Below are 19,978 nucleotides of genomic sequence, written 5' to 3' on the forward strand. Positions count from 1 at the left end.
TTTATTTAAAAGCATTTGGTTGGCCTGTGTCCACACACTCACATACACACACAGACATCATATACTTAGTACCAGTATCTGTATTTTATTGCCTGAGGGCTTCCTCTGGTCACTAGGACCCTCCTATGGAGAAAAGACTGAGGAACTATGTGTGATGGGAATTGGTGGATAAGTACTTCAGCTCCCTCGCCCTCAGCGGGGAGAATTCTGAGGTGAGTGCTCTACGTGGGATCCTAGAGTTCCTCAGTGGGAATAGGCTCCAGTTACCCACTGTGGTGACTTGCTTGATAACATACCTTTTGGGGGCTGCTTTCCTTTTCCTGTCTCACTTCCTCACTCCTTTGCCTGTGTTTCCTGGGATCACATCCCAGGGCCTGATCTCAGGGTCTGTTTGGGTGAGAACCCACCTAAGACAACTGGCACTGGAGTTCTCAGAGAATTCTTCCTAGTCAGAATAACTGGGATTTCAGTGGCTAAATCTTGAAATCTAGTGATGTGGGGCTAAGTATGTGAAAATGAGAGAGAAGTGTATTCAGGCTAGGGAAATGCCATCACATACCACACACACACACGCACACACACACACACACACACACCCCACATTAACTGCCTCCTTTTTATTTTTTAAGTCTCCATTTGGGAGCTTTCTCAGATAATGTTTCCTTGGCTCTGCCCCACCCCCAGCAGGGTCAAGTGACATAATTTCTCATGCTCTATCTTAAGTATTGAGGCACCCATTAAACTGTGATATTATTTCGGAAGTGATCAATTTATTCATTTTTATTTTTGCTTTTGTCCATTCTTTGAAACAAAAATATTTACCCCACATTTTAGGTAAAGCACTGGGGAATCCGATGCTGATCATTTCTGATGTTCTCCTCGACTTCAAAGAACTTGTAGTCTATGGAGGAATGCAGGAAATGAAAGCACTGCAATGTGTTGGGTTGTGATGGGAGAATGTGGGCATCCATGAGCATCCAAGGGGGGATCCAAAACCCTGGCTGATAGGTCAGATGAAGAGAGGCATCCAAACAGCTTTGAGAAAGATGTGGGATTTAACCAGGGGTATGTAGAGGGGAAGGGAGAGAATTCCAAGCTAGTGAGAGCCTGCTGCATTTGGGCAACAGAGGGCGATTCCTTTCAGTAGTTTCAGCGCTACCTCATTCATCACCGTATCCCAAGTGCCTTGCACAGTGCCTGGCACATGCAAGTATGAAATAAATGATGAAAGTATTACAGAAGAAGATGGAAGGAAGGAAGTTAGGAAAGAAGGAATGAATGAATGAACGAATGAAGGAAGGAAAAGAAGAAAGAAAGCTTCTCCTCACCATCTATTAGTCAGACTCCTGTCAATTATTTTTCTTTATTTTTCCTCTCTGTGGTGAAGATCTACCATTATAACATTCAGCCCCATATCCGTAAGTTGAAGTCAGTGCCACTCTTCTGCCAAGATTCTCTCTGGTGACATAAACCCTCCTTGGGAGGGAGGAGGCAGCATCTGTAGTAGCTGTTGCTAGCATTTGAGTATTACTGAAATTATGTCTATCATGATCCCACAGTGAGAAAGGACGGATGTATTCACTTTAAACAATGCCAAATACATGGTTTTCCTACCTTTTTTTTTCTGATCAAATTAATTTTTGATCCCTTTTAGTTTATTTCCAAAGGTACATGGAATCAGACCCTTAAAATGATTCATTAATGCATTACTCTATGCATTCAGTGAATCCACGTGAAGTCTTTTCTTAGCATTGCCATCGTGTCTGACACTGGAACTGTAAAGATGACCAAAACACAGCCCCGCCTGCTAGGGCAAGTCTCCAGGGCAAGAAGGAGCTGTATGTGAATAATTATAAAACGGAGAGAGAAATGGCAAAGGAGGCAGAGCTAGAGAAGGCCAAGGGAGCTGGAGGGTTCACTGTGCTGGCAGGTGGTTGGGATCAGGGGCAGGCCACACAGAGGAGGGGACATTTGAGCTAGCCTTGAAGAATCAGTGAGATTTCAATTTTAGAAAATTCCGCCTACGAGGAGCCCATAATATGTAGTGCCGGAGAGGAATTATTAGGACTTTCACTGTATGTTTTTGGCCACGCAATGCACTTTAGTAAATTAGTATTTTGAAGGTACAGCTATTTTCCAATGCTGTAGACTGGCTGAATCTAAAAAATAAAGAGATGACTACACGATGCACTTTATTCTGTAATTCTTTACACTGTTTCAATTTCACCTGACAACTAATTTCAGTAGAAACGCCATTGGCTGATGACACTGCACTAATGACACCATCCACACTTTTTCACGATGAGTGACCCAGAGCTAACGTATCTTCTTTTTTCCCCAAAGGCGAGAGATAGTCGGGGTGGTGGAGCCTCTGCCCCATGATGAAACATACTGTGACCCCGCGTGTCTGTTCCATGTTGCTGAAGATTACTCATTCATCCGGTAAATGACAGTTTTCTTCTATTTCACTTCTAGGATTTGTGGACAGAGTGACAACTTTAATTTCTTTTTCTATCTCCATTCACCTCCCCCTTAGATCCTCAAAATAGATGATCAGTTTCAATTCGATTTAACTCAACATGATGTATTGAGTTAAATAAAACTTACATGAGATCTTTTCTCCCACCATCAGGGAATTTATAGTATCCTTGGGAGAAATAGAAATATATTTTTGTTTGTCTTCTTGTTACTGACAGAGTGCAGGGTGATTGTAATAGAGTATTTTTATTTATTTATTTATTTATTTTGAGTGACTAATATGGGTTTTTTTTAATTTTTGAATTTTATTTTATTTTTTTATACAGCAGGTTCTTATTAGTCACCCATTTTATACACATCAATTTTGTTTATCTTCTCAAAGAACCAGCTTTTAGTTTTATTGATCTTTGCTATTGTTTTCTTTGTTTCTATTTCATTTATTTCTGCTCTGATCTTTATGAGTTCTTTCCTTCTGCTAACTTTGGGGGGTTTTGGTTCTTCTTTCTCTAATTGCTTTAGGTGTAAGGTTAGATTGTTTATTTGAGATTTTTCTTGTTTCTTGAGGTAGGCTTGTATAGCTATAAACTTCCTTCTTAGAACTGCTTTTGCTGCATCCCATAAGTTTTGGATCGTCGTGTTTTCATCGTCATTTGTCTCTAGGTATTTTTTGATTTCCTCTTTGATTTCTTCAGTGATCTCTTGGTTATTTAGTAACGTATTGTTTAGCCTCCATGTGTTTGTGTTTTTTACGTTTTTTTCCCTTTAATTCATTTCTAATCTCATAGCATTGTGGTCAGAAAAGATGCTTGATATGATTTCAATTTTCTTAAATTTACTGAGGCTTGATTTGTGACCCAAGATGTGATGTATCCTGGAGGATGTTCCGTGCACACGAGAAGAAAGTGTAATCTGCTGTTTTTGGATGGAATGTCCTATAAATATCAATTAAATCTATCTGGTCTATTGTGTTATTTAAAGCTTGTGTTTCCTTATTTATTTTCATCTTGGATGATCTGTCCATTGGTGTAAGTGAGGTATTAAAGTCCCCCACTATTATTGCGTTACTGTCGATTTCCTCTTTTATAGCTGTTAGCAGTTGCCTTATGTATTGAGGTGCTCCTATGTTGGGTGCATATATATTTATAATTGTTATATTTCCTTCTTGGATTGATCCCTTGATCATCAATGTAGTGTCCTTCCTTGTGTCTTGTAACATTCTTTATTTTAAAGTCTATTTTATCTGATATGAGTATTGCTACTCCAGCTTTCTTTTGATTTCCATTTGCATGGAATATCTTTTTCCATCCCCTCACTTTCAGTCTGAATGTGTCCCTAGGTCTGAAGTCGGTCTCTTGTAGACAGCATATATATGGGCCTTGTTTTTGTATCCATTCAGCAAGCCTGTGTCTTTTGGTTGGAGCATTTAATCCATTCACGTTTAAGGTAATTATCGACATGTATGTTCCTATGACCATTTTCTTAAGTGTTTTGGGTTTGCTTTTGTAGGTCCTTTTCTTCTCCTGGGTTTCCCACTTAGAGAAGTTCCTTTAGCATTTGTTGTAGAGCTGGTTTGGTGGTGCTGAATTCTCTTAGCTTTTGCTTGTCTGTAAAGCTTTTGATTTCTCCATCAAATCTGAATCAGATCATTACCAAGTAGAATAATCTTAGTTGTAGGTTCTTCCCTTTCATCACTTTAAATATATTATGCCACTCCCTTCTGGCTTGTAGAATTTCTGTTGAGAAATCAATTGTTAAACTTATGGGAGTTCCCTTGTCAAGGGAAAAACGTATGTCATTTTTCCCTTGTTGCTTTTAATAATTTTTGTTTGTCTTTAATTTTTGTCAATTTTGATTACTATTGTCTCGGCATGTTTCTCCTTGGGTTTATCCTGCCTGGGACTCTCTGCTCTTCCTGGACTCGGGTGGCTATTTCCTTTCCCATGTTAGGGAAGTTTTCAACTATAATCTCTTCAAATATTTTTTCGGGTCCTTTCTCTCTCTCTTCTCCTTCTGGGACCTCTATAATGCAAGTGTTGTTGCGTTTAATGTTGTCCCAGAGGTCTCTTAGGCTGTCTTCATTTCTTTTCATTCTTTTTTCTTTATTCTGTTCTGCAGCAGTGAATTCCACCATTCTGTCTTCCAGGTCACTTATCTGTTCTCCTGCCTCAGTTATTCTGCTGTTGATTCCTTCTAGTGTAGTTTTCAATTCAGTTATTGTATTGTTCATCTCTGTTTGTTTGTTCTTTAATTCTTCTAGGTCTTTGTTAAACATTTTTTGCATCTTCTGGATCTTTGCCTCCATTCTTTTTCCGAGGTCCTGGATCATCTTCACTATCATTATTCTGAATTCTTTTTCCGGAAGGTTTCCTATCTCCACTTCATTTAGTTGTTTTTCTGGGGTTTTATCTTGTTCCTTCATCTGGTACATAGCCCTCTGCCTTTTCATCTTGTCTGTCTTTCCGTGAATGTGGTTTTTGTTCCACAGGCTGCAGGATTGTCGTTCTTCTTGCTTCTGCTGTCTGCCCTCTGGTGGATGAGGCTATCTAAGAGGCTTGTGCAGGTTTCCTGATGGGAGGGACTGGTGGTGGGTAGAGCTGACTGTTGCTCTGGTGGGCAGAGCTCAGTAAAACTTTAATCCTCTTGACTGCTGATGGGTGGGGCTGGGTTCCTTCCCTGTTGGTGGTTTGGCCTGAGGCGACCCAACACTGGAGCCTACCCGGGCTCTTTGGTGGGGCTAATGGCGGCCTCTGGGAGGACTTACGCCAAGCAGTACTTCCCAGAACTTCTGCTGCCAGTGTCCTTGTCCTCACGCTGAGCCACAGCCACCCCCTGCCTCTGCAGGAGACCCTCCAACACTAGCAGGTAGGTCTGGTTCAGTCTCCTGTGGGGTCACTGCTCCTTCCCCTGGGTCCTGATGTGCACACTACTTTGTGTGTGCCCTCCAAGAGTGGAGTCTCTGTTTCCCCCAGTCCTGTCAAAATCCCGCTAGCCTTCAAAGTCTGATTCTCTAGGAATTCCTCCTCCCGTTACCAGGGCCCCAGGTTGGGAAGACTGATGTGTGGCTCAGAACCTTCACTCCAGTGGATGGACTTCTATGGTATAAGTGTTCTCCAGTTTGTGAGTCAGCGACTCAGCAGTTACAGGATTTGATTTTATTGTGATAGCGCCCCTCCTACTGTCTCATTATGGCTTCTCCTTTGTCTTCGGATGTGGGGTATCTTTTCTGGTGAGTTCCAGTGTCTTCCTGTCGATGATTGTTCAGCAGTTAGTTGTGATTCTGGTGCTCTCGCAAGAGGGAGTGAGCACACGTCCTTCTACTCTGCCATCTTGAACTGGCAGGCCGACTAATATCTGTAATAGAGCATTTTTAACTTGAAGCCCTAAGACCTATGTTCTTCCCCTCTTAGCTCCAGATCTTGAATTTGTTGAGTCTCAGTTTCTTTCTTTCTTTTTTATTTACTTGTTTGGTTGCTCTGGGTCTTAGTTGTGGCATGTGGGTTCTTTAGTTGTGGCATGTGGGATCTTTAGTTACGGCATGTGAACTCTTAGTTGCGGCATGTGGGATCTAGTTCCCTGACCAGGGATCGAACCTGAGCCCCGTGCATTGGGAGCACAGACCCTTAGCCACTGGACCACCAGCTAAGCCCTGAGCCTCAGTTTCTTTATTTGTAAAGTGGAAATAATATTGTTGATCTGCCATAAGTATCGATTGGCATCATTTATGTGAAAGGGCTATAAATCTGTAAAACACAATACAAATGTGAGCTAACATTTAACAAAATAATACTGCCTTTTTGTCAGCTGATACATGAATGCAAGTATGATGAGTCTGTAGGGTTCATGTTTGGGTCTTTCTGGAGGGAAAAGAGGTTTAACTGGTACTTCTTTGGTGACTAGGGCTTCAACATTTAAATACATGCCCCAATCTTTGATTCTAGCACAGAAACTAAACACAGGACAACTTCTTTTCTTTATCTCTTTTACAGATATTACACAAGGACCATTTATCAATTCCAGTTTCATGAAGCCCTTTGTCAAACAGCTAAACATGAAGGTCCCCTGTACAAATGTGATATCTCGAATTCCACCGAAGCTGGGCAGAGGCTGCTGTAAGAGATGCTTCAAAATATTGACCCTCTCATTCCTGTTTAATGTTACTCATTTCCACGCCTAGGTTTGAATTTGATTTCTTTGCTCTAAAAAGAAAATTGGGGGCCTCAAGATGTTCTCATCCACAAATTAAATATTTGTTTCGTGGTCACACAGGAACCTGGACCATGTGATGGCTGGACAGGCCACCTCCTCTCTCCATGTCATAACTACAGAGCTCTTTTTGTAGTAACTGGAGGGGAAGAGAGATTGAAGGATGAATACATCTGTTAACATGGCTTCTTTTCTTATTTGCCAGGAGCAAACTTAGTCAAGCCAAAGAGGAGAAAGTATAGATTGTACATGTAAGTAGATGTACATCTGGAATCCCTCAAAAGGCTCTGAACCCACCCTCCCCTTTTTTCTTGTAGCCAAATGCTGCACCTTGGAAAATCAGAACCCTGGACCTCAGCATTGGAACGCATTGTGGGAGTAAAGACTATGGACGTAAAACCACTGCTCAACTACTTTGAGCCGTTGTTGACCTGGCTGAAAGAGCAGAACAGGAATTCATTTGTGGGATGGAGAACAGACTGGACTCCATGTGAGTACATTGAGTTGGCACATTTCTAACTGCCCACTTTCTGCTTCCCCTAGTCCTCTCTGGCCCCAGTCTCATGGGACTGGGACACAGCTGAATATGTTCTCCCTCTACTTAGCCCCTGTACTACGGTGGTAGCTGCCATTTTATCTGGGAGGAGACACATTTGTTGAGCAGCTACTATGTACCTGGCACAGTGAAAACTACCTCTCTCTCTCTCTTTCAAGTCTGCTTTACTAGCCCCATATTTAAAAGAGTCTAACGGTCTCCAACCCACTGTATTCGAATCCGGCTCGTCAAAGACAAATACTTTTAACAATTTTAATGCTATTGCCTCTCCTTTCTGGCAGTTACTTTCATATTTTTAAACAATTTGTTTATATTGTCATTCCCCTGTCACTCACTTTTAGGCATGCACTTCTGCCTACTCTTCTGCCTCCTTTTCTCATTCTCCCAATTAGGTTTAACATAATTTTTCATAGAGAAATTATCAATATTTGCATCATTTTGCTTGCAGAACCAAGTAATATACTATTTTATATCCTTTCTTATGTGGTTTTTTGTTTGTCCTGGAGTTTCTATTGCCTCATTTTTTTTGTATGCCTAATTTGCTATGTACGTCACATTCATCTTTTTCAACTATTCCAACATATCTATTCTTTTCAGTCTCATTTTTTCCTAAAGAACTCCCACTTAGAGTCCTCCTGTCTCAATGTGGACCACAGTTTTCATCCTGAGTCATCCCTTTGCTGCTGTCCTGGGTTGAATCCACTGCTTCCTGGATGCCATATCTTCTTTCGTGAATTACCTCTTGTTTTGCTGCACAGCCTCCAAGTGACTTTCTAAGCAAGAGCTCATGGGGTAGGAACACCAACTGTTCCCCAAAGTGTCTTTAACCAGACCTTGAGTTTCATTCCCCTTGTTTTCCGTCCAGTATCTTTTTCCCACCCGCTACTGTACCTGAATCCCAAGGCTCTCCGGGATTCTGTGGGACTTTGGGGGTCTGTGCTGCCTCTGTGTACACATTAGGGCATGGCTTCCTGACCCTTGCAAAAGCACTTACCACTCCTCCATAACTTCTCATTTTCCAAAATTGTGTTGATACCTTAAAAAATTCCTTTACTATCACTTTAGTGGGATCTTGGGAGAGGAAGGAAATAAACACACATGGTCAATCTGTCATCTGTAACAACAGTCTGTTATTTCTCTTTAATCAGATTCTAACCAAAGCATCAAAGTGAGGATAAGCCTCAAATCAGCTCTTGGAGAAAAAGCTGTGAGTATTCTACACAGTGCGTCTATGACTTTCAATGTGTTCCCTTAAATAGGGCACAACAAGCCCATTCCAGTGTGGTCTAAAGATGAGAGGACACATGGTTCTCTTAAAAAGCTCTAGATTCTGCCCTTTGGCTTTTGGGTTGTTTGTTTTTTTAGTAACACATTCATTCCCTATTGGATTGGCTATGCCTCCTCTTTCCTTGTGACTTTGAAGGTGTTATGAAGATCAATGAGAAAACATCCAATGTTAAGTATCAAATACCCACCCTCCCAATTCACTCTAATCACCATTACTTGTATTTGAGGAAGAGGACATGGTTATATTTTGAGAGATTTTTGTTCTTAGAAGCACTGTAGGCAGTTTTGCGTTGTTTTGTCTTAGTCAGTCATCTATATCCTGGAAGCTTGTCAATCATCTATATCCTGGAAGCTTGTTTTAATCTTAGACCTCAGCCCTGGACCTGCTTAATCGGAATCTGCATTTTAACAAGCCCCCCAGTGGGTCTGTAGACACAATAAAGACTGGGAAGCTCTGATTTAGAACACAGTTTCTCAAACGTAGCTGCACACTGGAGTCATTTGGGATTTTTGAAACATATCAGTGCTTGAATCCCACTCCCAGAGATTCTGACTTAATTGCTCTGTGGTGTGGCATCAAGTCATCAAAGCTCCCCAGGTGACTGATTACGGCACGGTTTGAGAACCACTGATGTAGAGATGCATTTCAGGACAACAGAATGTTTTACAGAAAATCAGATTACTTACACCTTCATGTGAATTACTTTGATCAGCTATTCCTTTCTCCTAAACACCTGTCTCAGGTTATCCAGTTTGAAGCAGTAGTGGCTTTGATTGGGAAAGAGGAGAGGAGAGGGTCGCCCCAGGCAGATGGGGATCAAAGGCGTGGGTGGGCTTGTGGCATCCTGCAGGCTTTGCAGGATTAGAGGGCAGCCTGACACTATTGGGTAAAACAGTCCAGGGTGCTACAGAAAATTGTTCTTTGCACTGGATAGACCCAAAGATGGCATTTCTACCCCCTTACTTTTCCTGGTAAGTTAAATATTGTCCAAGGTTCCACAGTAGTTGTAGTGTAACTTTCATAGATAAGTAAGACGTTTAAACATAAATAACATAGTAGGAGTAAAAAAGGAACGTTTAAGAAAGAAATAATAAAAATGGAAGTGCATCACTTCCCAAACTCTAAAAGTTCAAGTTCCTATTTCTTAACAATCATTGAGTATCTCTGGGATCATTTCTCTTTCTGTCATATTTTTATTAGCTCTTCCTTGGACTAATGAAATTTAATTATTTTAATTTAAAGTATCTGGTAGGTCAGGATCCTTTTCAATTATCTTCTTTTTTCTTGACATGTGTCCCCATGTTCTCTTTCCATGCAGTGAGGGATCGGTAGTCTTCAGAGGGGTTGATGGTGTAACGTTCTGAGGCCTATTCACTGAGCGAGAGGCTGCTTTGATGAGACCAGAACCATACTTTTAGCCAGAATAACTGCCCAGTTCAAGCTATTTCATGGCAAAGTCCACCTGGATCTTTGACACTAATTTGAGAACTTGGCCTTTGCTTTTTTTGAATATAGAAATAGTAACCAGAATATTAGTAATAATATTAATAATATCATTATTACTATTAAAGCAACTTTTTCCAACAGCTGTGTGATATCAAGCTGGGGTCAATGTAGCAACCCTTTGAAATCCTTTTTAAAATTCATTTTATTTATTTTTTAAATTAATTTTTATTGGAGTATAGTTGCTTTACAATGAAATCTTTTCTTTAAACAGCTAAAATTTTAGATTTACTTCTGAAAATGTAATTACATTTTTAAAAATTGAAGTATAGTTGATTTACAATGTGTTAGTTTCAGGTGAACAGCAAAGTGAATCAGTTATACATATACACATTTTTTTTTCAGATTCTTTTCCCATATAGGTTATTACAAAATATTGAGTAGAGTTCCCTGTGCTATACAGTAGGTTCTTGTTGGTTATCTATTTTATATATAGTAGTGTGTGTATGTTAATCCCAATCTCCTAATTTATCCCTCCCCCACTTCCCCTTTGGTAACCATAAGTTTGTTTTCTACGTCTGTGAGTCTGTTTTTGTTTTGTATAAGTTGATTTGTATCATCCTTTTAGATTCCACATATAAGCGATATCATATGATATTTGTCTTTCTCTGTCTGGCTTGCTTCACTTAGTATGATCATCTCGTAATTGTTTTTCCTAGAAGGGGGAGAGATGCAAACTTCGTGCTATTCATGATCTCTACTGCCATCTACTGGAGGAAAGAGTGAACGCTTTTTTCTCTTTCAACAGGTTTTTCCTGGACGATGCAAATACACAAGCCATTGGTTTAGCACTGAAACACAAGAACAAATTACCTTGTTTACAAAAAAAATTTTTTTCCTTTGAACCTCAAGTTTCTTCTTTTTTTTACACTTACACATATCCAAGAATTTACTATAAAAATAGTAAAAACTCAGCATATTTGTTTACAGTATATGGACATTTTAACCAAAACCAATGGCTCACATGACTCCCATCTATAAACCTTCCCTCCGGGTGTTTATTTCAGCTTGCATCAAACTAAATTAAAAGGGCCAGTGAACGCCATGGTTTTTAAAGCGTGGCAGCGGGACCAGCTCCCACCATCTGGGAGCTTGTTAGAGATGCGATTTCTTGGGTCTCCTCCCAGACCTTCTGAATTAGAAACTCTGAGGCTCAGGCCCAGGATTCAGTGGTTTAACAAGCCCTCCAGGTGATGCTGATGCACACCCAAGTTGGAGGTTACTGACGTCACGCAGAGCAAGAATCTTTGGCATATTAGACAATTTAAAAATAACGCTTGTGGGGAATCCCTGGCGGTCCAGTGGTTAGGACTTGGCGCTCTCACTGCCAAGGGCGTGGATTCATTCCCTGGTCGGGGAGCTCAGATCCCGCAAGATCCCACAAGATGCACGGTGCGACAAAAAAAAAGCTTTTAGAATATCAGGTTTTAATGTACCCCACGATCTCTACTGAGCAATGTTTTTGTTTTGAATTTGCAGTATGAATGGAATGACAATGAAATGTACTTGTTCCGGTCATCTGTTGCGTACGCCATGAGAGAGTATTTTTCAAAAGTCAGAAACAAGACCATTCCTTTTGGGTGAGTTGATTTGCTGTGCTGTCAATCAGTATTTCCCTTACTCTTGGGTCTAAGAAAATATTATGCTTCAACTTTTATTCAAATGAAATTAAGAAAAACCTCCTAATAACTTTTAAATCTCTTTGATCTCCTGGAATTTGGGCCAGTCTATTTAGGGATGATTGTGACTTATTTGACTCGTAGGTGACAAGAGCACTGTTATTATTAAATGGCCCTCTCCTCGCCTCTCTCTTCCCTTTCCACCCCCTTCCCTCCTCTCTCCTCTTTTCCTCCCCCCTTCTTTTCCCCAAATGCTCTCATCCACCCTCAGCACTGAAAAAAAAAAGGCAGAAATCTCTGCTTTCATTCATGAGCTTATATTCTAATGTATCTGTTTTGTGTGTGTGTGTGTTATAGACAGTCGACAAAATATGTAAATATGTAAGTAGTAGAATTCGATGGTGATAAGTGCTAGGGAGAAAAATTCAACAGGAAAGGAGCTAGGGAGTGCTGGTGTGTGTGTGTGTGTGTGTGTGTGTGTGTGTGTGTGTGTGTGTGTGTGTGTGTGTGTGTGTGTGTAGGGTTCAATTTTAACTAAAATGGTCAGAGAAAGCCTTGTTAATATTTGAGCAAATAGCTGAAACAGGAAAGAGAGTCACAGGTGCAGACTGTGGGGAAATGTTTCAGCTGGGAAAATAGCAAGTGGAAAGATCCCGAGGGACAAATATCCTTCACCTGTTGAAGGAGCAGCCAGGAGGCTAGTGTGGCTGGAGCACAGTGAGCTAATAGAAGACCAGTGGGAGATGTGGTCATGGTGGGACTGGGCCGGGGGGGTGGGGAGGCGAGAAGAAAGTTCGTGTGTGCCTCCCAAGCTGTTCTAAGGCCACTGGCTTTCCTTCCGGGCGAGGAAGGCTCTGAGCCCTGTGATCTGCCTTGGGTTTTATTAGGATCAGTCTGGCAGCTGTGAGAGCAGAGTCTTGTCACATCGTACTGTCAACCCCGCTCATCACCCTCACGGTGGGGGTAACATGACGGTTTTTGCTGGGAGGGGCAAGGTTCGAAGATATCAACGCACCACCTCTGTCCATGGAACAGGGCCATTGCTGCCTGCCATGTTGTTTAGCACGAGTCTGGGTCACCAACGATTCCTTGCTGATTCTGCTACTGCTTTCAGTTTGAAATTTTTCTATGATTGGAAAAAAACCCCAAACTGTTGTTCTTATACGGTGGCAGAACTAACAGCGCCAAGACTTGCTGTCACACCTTATGCAGTTGAGTTCGTGTGCTTTGGGCCCTGTTAAGCTTGTTGGGACAATTACATCCTTCCATGACGGGCCCTGCCCCACGTCTCCCTACTTTACCCTGTGATCCTCCCCCCATCTCCTTTTCACCAGCAGGAGAAGTTTTCATTCTCTTTACAGTGTCCTCTGTGCCACCAGGGAAGATGTTTCTTTTGTTTCTCCACAGGGAGAAGGACGTGTGGGTGAGTGACTTGAAGCCAAGAATCTCCTTCAACTTCTTTGTCACTTCACCTAAAAATATGTCTGACATCATTCCTAGAACTGAAGTTGAAGAGGCCATCAGGTGATACTTCACTTTCTAATGCATGATAGCAGGGCAGGGGGTTCCCCAATGCAGCAGCAACAGTAACGAATATTTGGTGTGCTTATACAGTGCCAGGCACTCTTCTGAGTCATTTACATGTTTTTCCTCATCTTAAAAACTTGGGTTTAAATTCCAGAATCTCATAGCAAGGGGATTGTCTTAATTGGGTTTATCCAGATACAGGTCCTTAGACAAGGATTTGAGTGTAAGTCGTTTATTTGGGAGGTGACCTCAAGAAACACGGATGGAGGAATGTGGACAGGAGACAGGATGGAAGGAAGGTAATAAAGGACACGTTATGAGCAGGTTACCACTGTGGGCAGCTAGAGCTCCATTCTGCTGGGAATTCTGGGAGACGGCGTAGAATATGCCCCTCAATTGTCCCATCAGAGCTGGGGTATTTATTCACCACCTCCCATCAGTCACTGGTTGAGAACTGCTTACAGGGGAGACTAACTTCCCAGCATTGCTGGCCTGCAGGCAGGGCCGAATCTTGTGGCCTGAGAATGCTCTTGGGAAAAGGCAGCAGATACTGGCTGAAGGAAGCCTGGCCAGCACACCCGGAAAATGGTAAGAGCAGAGGGCACATGGGCAGGTGTCGCCATCATTTGCTGTAGGGACTTTGATGTAGGATCCATTTAACTAACCAAAGTCCGAAACAAGGTAGGCAAGGATAGGATTCCTTAGACACTGGTTAGCCTCCATTCCAAAAGAGGGACTTGCTATTGGTGGTGAGTGTTCAGAAGGGACAGTTTTCCCAGTTTGCCTCAGCTGTTTCCCAAAACAGCAATAGTGAATAATGGAGAGGTGTAGGTGTTTACCCTTGTCATTAAAAAAAAAAAAAGAGGCTTCAGCTACTCACTGCTACAGGAAGTGCTCACTAGGTGGCACTCTTGAGCTGCTGTTCATCTTCGGAAGCAGAAACAAGACTTGCTGGGCAGAGTGGGCCTAGAAAATCTGGTTTAGTGGGGTTTACAACCGGAGCACGCCCAGAGACTCACTGGCTGTCTCCGCGTGACTTGTCCTGGGGAAAAGCGCCAGCTGAGATCATCATGAAGGAGCCCCGCCCTCCTGCAAGCTACAGGGGTCCTCAAACTTCCTGTTTCCAGAATGCCCAGACTCTCAGACAGAGGTTGCCAGGGGTGACATGCCTAATGCTGCTTTGACCTCTCTCTCTCTCTCTCTCTCTCTCTCTCTCTCTCTCTCTGGGTGGACTCTGACCTCCTCCTGACCTGCCCTATACCCAAGGGCAGGAGGATGTGATGCCAGACACTTTGGTTTTCAATCTAGAATATTGAACATTTCACTGTTTTTTGTTTTAAAAATAATCTTCACCTTTTTTTTGGCAAAGCCTCCTTCCCTGTATTCCTCCCCAGTGCTGCCTTTTAGTGATAATTTTGGATGTCAACACCTTTCATTTGTAAAATACAACTGTCAAGACTTGTGTAGAGGGACTGTTTCATTTGTAGAAGAGGTGGATGCAGTTGTCCTTTTCCGTTATTTGATATAACATCATTGTAGACATACCCTGACAGAAGGGAAATTCTTACCAAACATGCCAACTTTGCCTTTACAACGCAGTAGTCACGAATGAACAAATGCCAACCATTTGCACGTTTCCGCACTTGCAGCCTAATTTTCCAATGGAGCTGTTTCCAAGCCTAATCTAGGTTACAAGATAGGAAGGATGTATAATTGTCAAAACTCAAATCTTTCACTGAACCTGGTTATTTACTTTGATATCATTGCTTTTTTAGGTATACATTTTTAGGATAAGCCTTATCAAATCCGTTTGGGAACAATGATGTAGGGAGTCAATAATTGCACACAGTTTTCTTTTGCCTAAGTGTTTTGCTTTTGGGAATAGGATGTCCCGGGGCCGTATCAATGATGCTTTCCGCCTGGATGACAGCAGCCTGGAGTTTCTGGGGGTTCAGCCGACGCTGGCACCCCCTTACGAGCCACCTGTCACCGTATGGCTGATTATCTTTGGGGTCGTGATGGGAGTGGTAGTGATTGGTATTGTTGTGCTCATCTTCACTGGCATCAGAGATCGAAGAAAGTAAGTGACCTTTCTTAGACTTATCTATCCTAAAACAGAAAGGTTTAGGGAAAACTAACTGGAAATTTTGCGGTGAGTGGTAGGTTGTACAAGCCAATTCCTTATTTGGACAATTTCGCAGCTACATATTCTTATGCATCCCCTAGAAATTTACCAGATTTCATCAGCACTTTGCCTCCCTAGCAAAGCCCCACCATACAGGACATGTCCAGCCTGGAGTTGGCTGGTGTGCCCTGGTAAACTCCAGCCTGGCCCACAGCATCATTGCCCCCACCGCTAAGAGGCACTCCAAGCCCAGCAGGAGTGAGTGGGCTCAGGGCGTTATCCTTACTGATGAGTCCTCCTCGGTCTAGAACTGACCTTAGAGGCTGGATTAGTGATGGATTTGAACTGTGAACTCATTCGAGAATGAGCTCTGAGATTTGCTCCAAACTGCTACACTCGAGTCCTCTTCATCCCTCCTCTGATAGCACAGACGCCCTACTGTTCCCTCAGTTGATGGGTCAGGCACCCTCTAATTTGTTCTTGAGTTGAAGATCCAAGTTCATGGAGGATTTAAATCACCAGAGACCTGATGTATAGTCTTGCCCTGCCACTAGATTTGTTTTCTGACCTTGAGACGTCATTTACGTTTGTTGGGCTTATATAATTGAAGTTAATCATATTTTATAGCACCTTACAAAACTCTTTGCACATTTTCGGCTGTTTAAACATGTTCTTCAACTTTGACATGCACTAGTCTATTTTGCTCAATTTTCTTCACTATATTATTCTCCCAAGTAACTTCATTTTTTAAAATAGGCATTTACTAGAATACATTCATATAGTTAAAATTTTTTAAGTACAAAAGGATACACAGAGTCTTCTGTCACTCTTTGCTTCCAAGTTCCCTTCCCAAAGCCAACAAAAACGATCGGCTTTTTAAAATTTTTTATTTTATATTATAGTCGATTTACAATGTTCTGTTAGTTTTAGGTGTACAGCAAAGTGATTTAGTTATACATATATCTCTTCTTTTTCAGATTCTTTTCCCACATAGGTTATTACAGAGTATAGAGTTCCCTGTGTTATACAGTAGGTCCTTGTTGATTATCTGGGTTTTTTTGTTGTTGTTTTGTTTTTTTGCCGTTCGCGGGCCTCTCACTGTTGTGGCCTCTCCCGTTGCGGAGCACAGGCTCCGGACGCGCAGGCTCAGCGGCCACGGCTCACGGGCCCAGCCGCTCCGCGGCATGTGGGATCTTCCCGGACCGGGGCACGAACCCGTGTCCCCTGCATCGGCAGGCGGACTCTCAACCACTGCGCCACCAGGGAAGCCCGATTATCTGTTTTATATACAGTGGTGTATATATGTTAATCACAATCTCCTAATTTATCCCTCCCTGCCCTTTCCTCTTTGGTCATCATAAGTTTGTTTTCTAAGTCTATGAGTATTTCTGAAAAACGATCAGTTTTTTGGAGACCCAATGAAGCAGAATCTTTGTTTTAGTAAGACCTGCAGACTTGGACACACATTACAGTTTAACAAGCACTCCTCTACATACTAAAAACTTGCACATGAGACGCTATTCCAAAGTTAATTCACTAAAGAACTTATTTGGAAGCCCCTCCTTCATGCTACACACTATGTTAATAGAAGGTACAAAAATAAGACTGTCAACCGTGCTCATGTATTTCTTACATTAGTGTTCTCAGTGACTGTATGATGTAAATACGTAATTATCTTCATGTATATATAAAACTGAGATTCAGAGAGGCCAAGAAACTTTCTCAAGTTTGCACGGCTAGTCAGTAACACATGAGGATATATGCTTGGTTTCTAAAGCTGGTTATTGTACTACAAAGCAGGCCTACCCTGATCTTTGTACTTTGGAAGTTAATAATTTAGTGGGGAAGCTTTTTAAAATGAAGTGATTGGCTGAATGATCACTGAGTTCCTAAAAATAATAATAATGGTCAATATTTATTGAGGATTACATGCCAAGTACCGTGAGTACTCTGCCAGCATTATTTCATTGACTTCACATGATTGCCATCATTTGCCAAATAGGCAAACTGAGACACGGAGGCCTCTGCTCTCTGACTCCAGAGCTTATACCCTAACCAATCTCCTGTGCTCTGCCAGCCATCGTGCCGACCAATCATGGGCCTAAAGAAGTGAATCCGATGCGCTCTGGGTGCCTATGGTCCATTGAGAGGGGGCTGGTATGCAAATGAATACAGGTGATTAGATGCTGAGACAAAAAAGATGCCTGGGCCCAGTGGAGTCCAAGGAAGGCCGTGTCATTCTAACATCACAATATTAAGGAGACTTCACTTTATTTAACAGGAAAAATCAAGCAAGCAGTGAAGAAAATCCTTATGGCTCCGTGGGCTTGAGTAAAGGAGAAAATAATCCAGGATTCCAAAATAGTGATGATGTTCAGACTTCGTTTTAGAAAAATCTCTTTTATTTCCTCTTGAGGTGATCTTATTGTATGTAAATGTTAATTTCACAGTACAGAACATAGGAGATTATAAGGATGTCATTAAATGTCAAAGCTGTGTCTCTGTTCAGGAAAAGTTGTCCAAAGAAGACATGCCTGAGGAGAGGGCATCTTCACTTGCATCGCCTTTAGTATTTGTTTCTGCCTCGGGATTTGACTTTTCTGTTTCCTGAAAGAGGTGTTTCTATGTTTCTCTAAGAGAATAGAGAAAGTTTGTCTTTTGCCTCACACGCTGTTCAGGGGTAATAGAAATGGAAATGTCCGTTGTGTTGCTGGAGTTGAAAAGAAAGGAGACGTGGCAGGAGCAGGTGTTGGGCTCTGGTGTGGAACCTGGGTGGATCACTCTTAAAGACGGTGCCTGTGAACACACGGAGCTGCAGGGATGGAGAACAGCACGCACTGTTCACTTGGATTGAATTCAAGTGTAAAGGATGTCATGCTCTCTTCACATTAACTTGATCTAAGTACTCTAGTGATTTCCCCCAGTGATGATTGGACTGGAACATGCCTTCTTCAGGGTGACAGGGCTACAGAAGAGAGAAGAATCCAGAGAGCCATTGGAGGACATTGCCTTCTCACTTCCAAGCTGCCTGATCACCATCTTCCTGACAACATCAAACTAGCCCCAGGGGCCTCTGTGAACCCCCCTCCGGAGCACCCGTGATAGAAACTCGCTTCCGCTGCTCTCTAACCGTGGAGTGCATGGAGATCCCAACTGAATGCCACCCTCTGAAGTGGGCTCCCAATCTCTTAAATCTTTTGTATTTGCCCACAATGTCTGAGTAGTGCTGAGCACGAAGCAGACACTCAGTAAATACTCGATTTACACACTCGTGTGGTCTTATGTGTGCTCTGTGCTCGGGTTTCTGTGGCTTCAGTCTGCTTTTCACTTCCAGGGACAAAGTTGCCATCTGACTGTCCAGGACTCTTGACCTCCCATACGTCTTGGGATGTAACCCAATGCCTTCAGTTGCTTTATATTTCTTGTATAAATCAATTATAAAATCAGTCGAAAAAGAGTTGTGTTAGAGCGTCTACACCATCAGGTTAGGAGCCAAACCTGGTAATGCTTTTATATATCTCAGAGCCCCCAGCCCAGTTCTGAGCACAGCATCCAATACAGACCTGAAAACTGATTTAAAATGGATTAAATAGGTGGAAATATCCAAACTCTACCCATCAATTCACTTTACGCAGTGACCAGCATACTGTTAGAGTAACTTTGTCAAGTAATGAGAACTAGCAGCTCCTGCTCAAAAGACCCGAATTTCCGGATGGCTCTTAGGGAAGGGCTTCTAAAGGCAACATTAGGGGTGAGGGTCGTAGGGGACCTGATCAGCTTGTGGACATTCTTCTCATTGATTGGTGGTGAGGTAATTGGGTGGTATTTCTGGAGTCAGCATCATCAACCTTCTGGTTTTAACCAGTCTGGGGTCTACTTGTGGTCAGGATGCAGTTAAGTTCTTCCACCTGGTGGGGGTTTTAGTAACTGCAAAACAGCTCAAGGATACGGCTCAGGATATTATCTGTAGCCCTTGAGGAGGAACTAAAGGTCCTTGACTTTGATTTATGGCTGAACTATTACTGTCTTGATTGACTGTTTTTCTTTGTTCCTGCATTTTCTCATTTCTCTTATTAAATTTGCTCTTTGGAACTTGGGGAAGGCCTAGGGAGCTAAAGATTTTCTACAAACAAGAGGCGGGGGAGGGGTCATGTTCCTGGGAAGGTCCCATAGAGTCCTGCTGAGCTTCATTTTTAGAAGATCAAATATGTAAAAATAAGAAGAAAGGAAAACACCTTTCAAGTGGCGGGGGGGGGGGACCAGGAAGACCTAGTTTGGGCGTGAGAAATCTTTCTCGGGGGCTTAACAGTCTGTGGTGCTAATCTCTGGTGGACGGAATCAGAGCAGCACATTTCATTATATATTGAGATTTTCGTACCGTGGTAAAAAAAAATAGAAGACTATTATCATAAGTCGATTCTGCTGAAAATAAAGGAATCATTATTTAAATGTCAAGAGACAAATAACCAAGAGGGATCATTCACAATAGCTGGGGGGTGAGGGGTGAGCGGGATGAGGAAGGGTGTGAATGTCTCAAAGGAGATTGTTAACTTATATCTGGAAAATAGTAGCAGGGTTTCATTAGTGTCTTTTCACTGTAATAATGCCCTTCACATAACCTTTCTCTTTCCCTTCTTGACATTACAGACATGACAATGATGTACTCCAAAATGATGAAA

The 19,978-nt window shown here is 42.2% G+C and overlaps 1 protein-coding gene across 4 annotated transcripts in view; it reads left to right on the plus strand.

Annotated features, from left to right (window-relative positions):
- ACE2 (angiotensin converting enzyme 2) overlaps nt 1-19,697 on the plus strand; it is a 65,389-nt gene extending 45,692 nt beyond the window's left edge. For 3 of the 4 annotated variants that reach the window (XM_067723037.1, XM_067723036.1, XM_067723039.1), the window contains 8 exons: nt 2,344-2,442; nt 6,465-6,587; nt 6,999-7,171; nt 8,386-8,444; nt 11,508-11,608; nt 13,055-13,171; nt 15,060-15,254; nt 17,581-19,697. In XM_067723037.1, coding sequence (XP_067579138.1) covers nt 2,344-2,442; nt 6,465-6,587; nt 6,999-7,171; nt 8,386-8,444; nt 11,508-11,608; nt 13,055-13,171; nt 15,060-15,254; nt 17,581-17,689 — 976 coding nt within the window. In that variant the 3' untranslated portion in view covers nt 17,690-19,697. The remainder of the gene's footprint in view (nt 1-2,343; nt 2,443-6,464; nt 6,588-6,998; nt 7,172-8,385; nt 8,445-11,507; nt 11,609-13,054; nt 13,172-15,059; nt 15,255-17,580) is intronic. The other variant, XM_067723038.1, reaches the window with a different exon arrangement.
- The last annotated feature ends 281 nt before the right edge of the window (nt 19,698-19,978 follow it).

The sequence above is a fragment of the Pseudorca crassidens genome, chromosome X (genome assembly GCF_039906515.1).
Source record: "Pseudorca crassidens isolate mPseCra1 chromosome X, mPseCra1.hap1, whole genome shotgun sequence".
Classification (NCBI taxonomy): Eukaryota; Metazoa; Chordata; class Mammalia; order Artiodactyla; family Delphinidae; genus Pseudorca; species Pseudorca crassidens.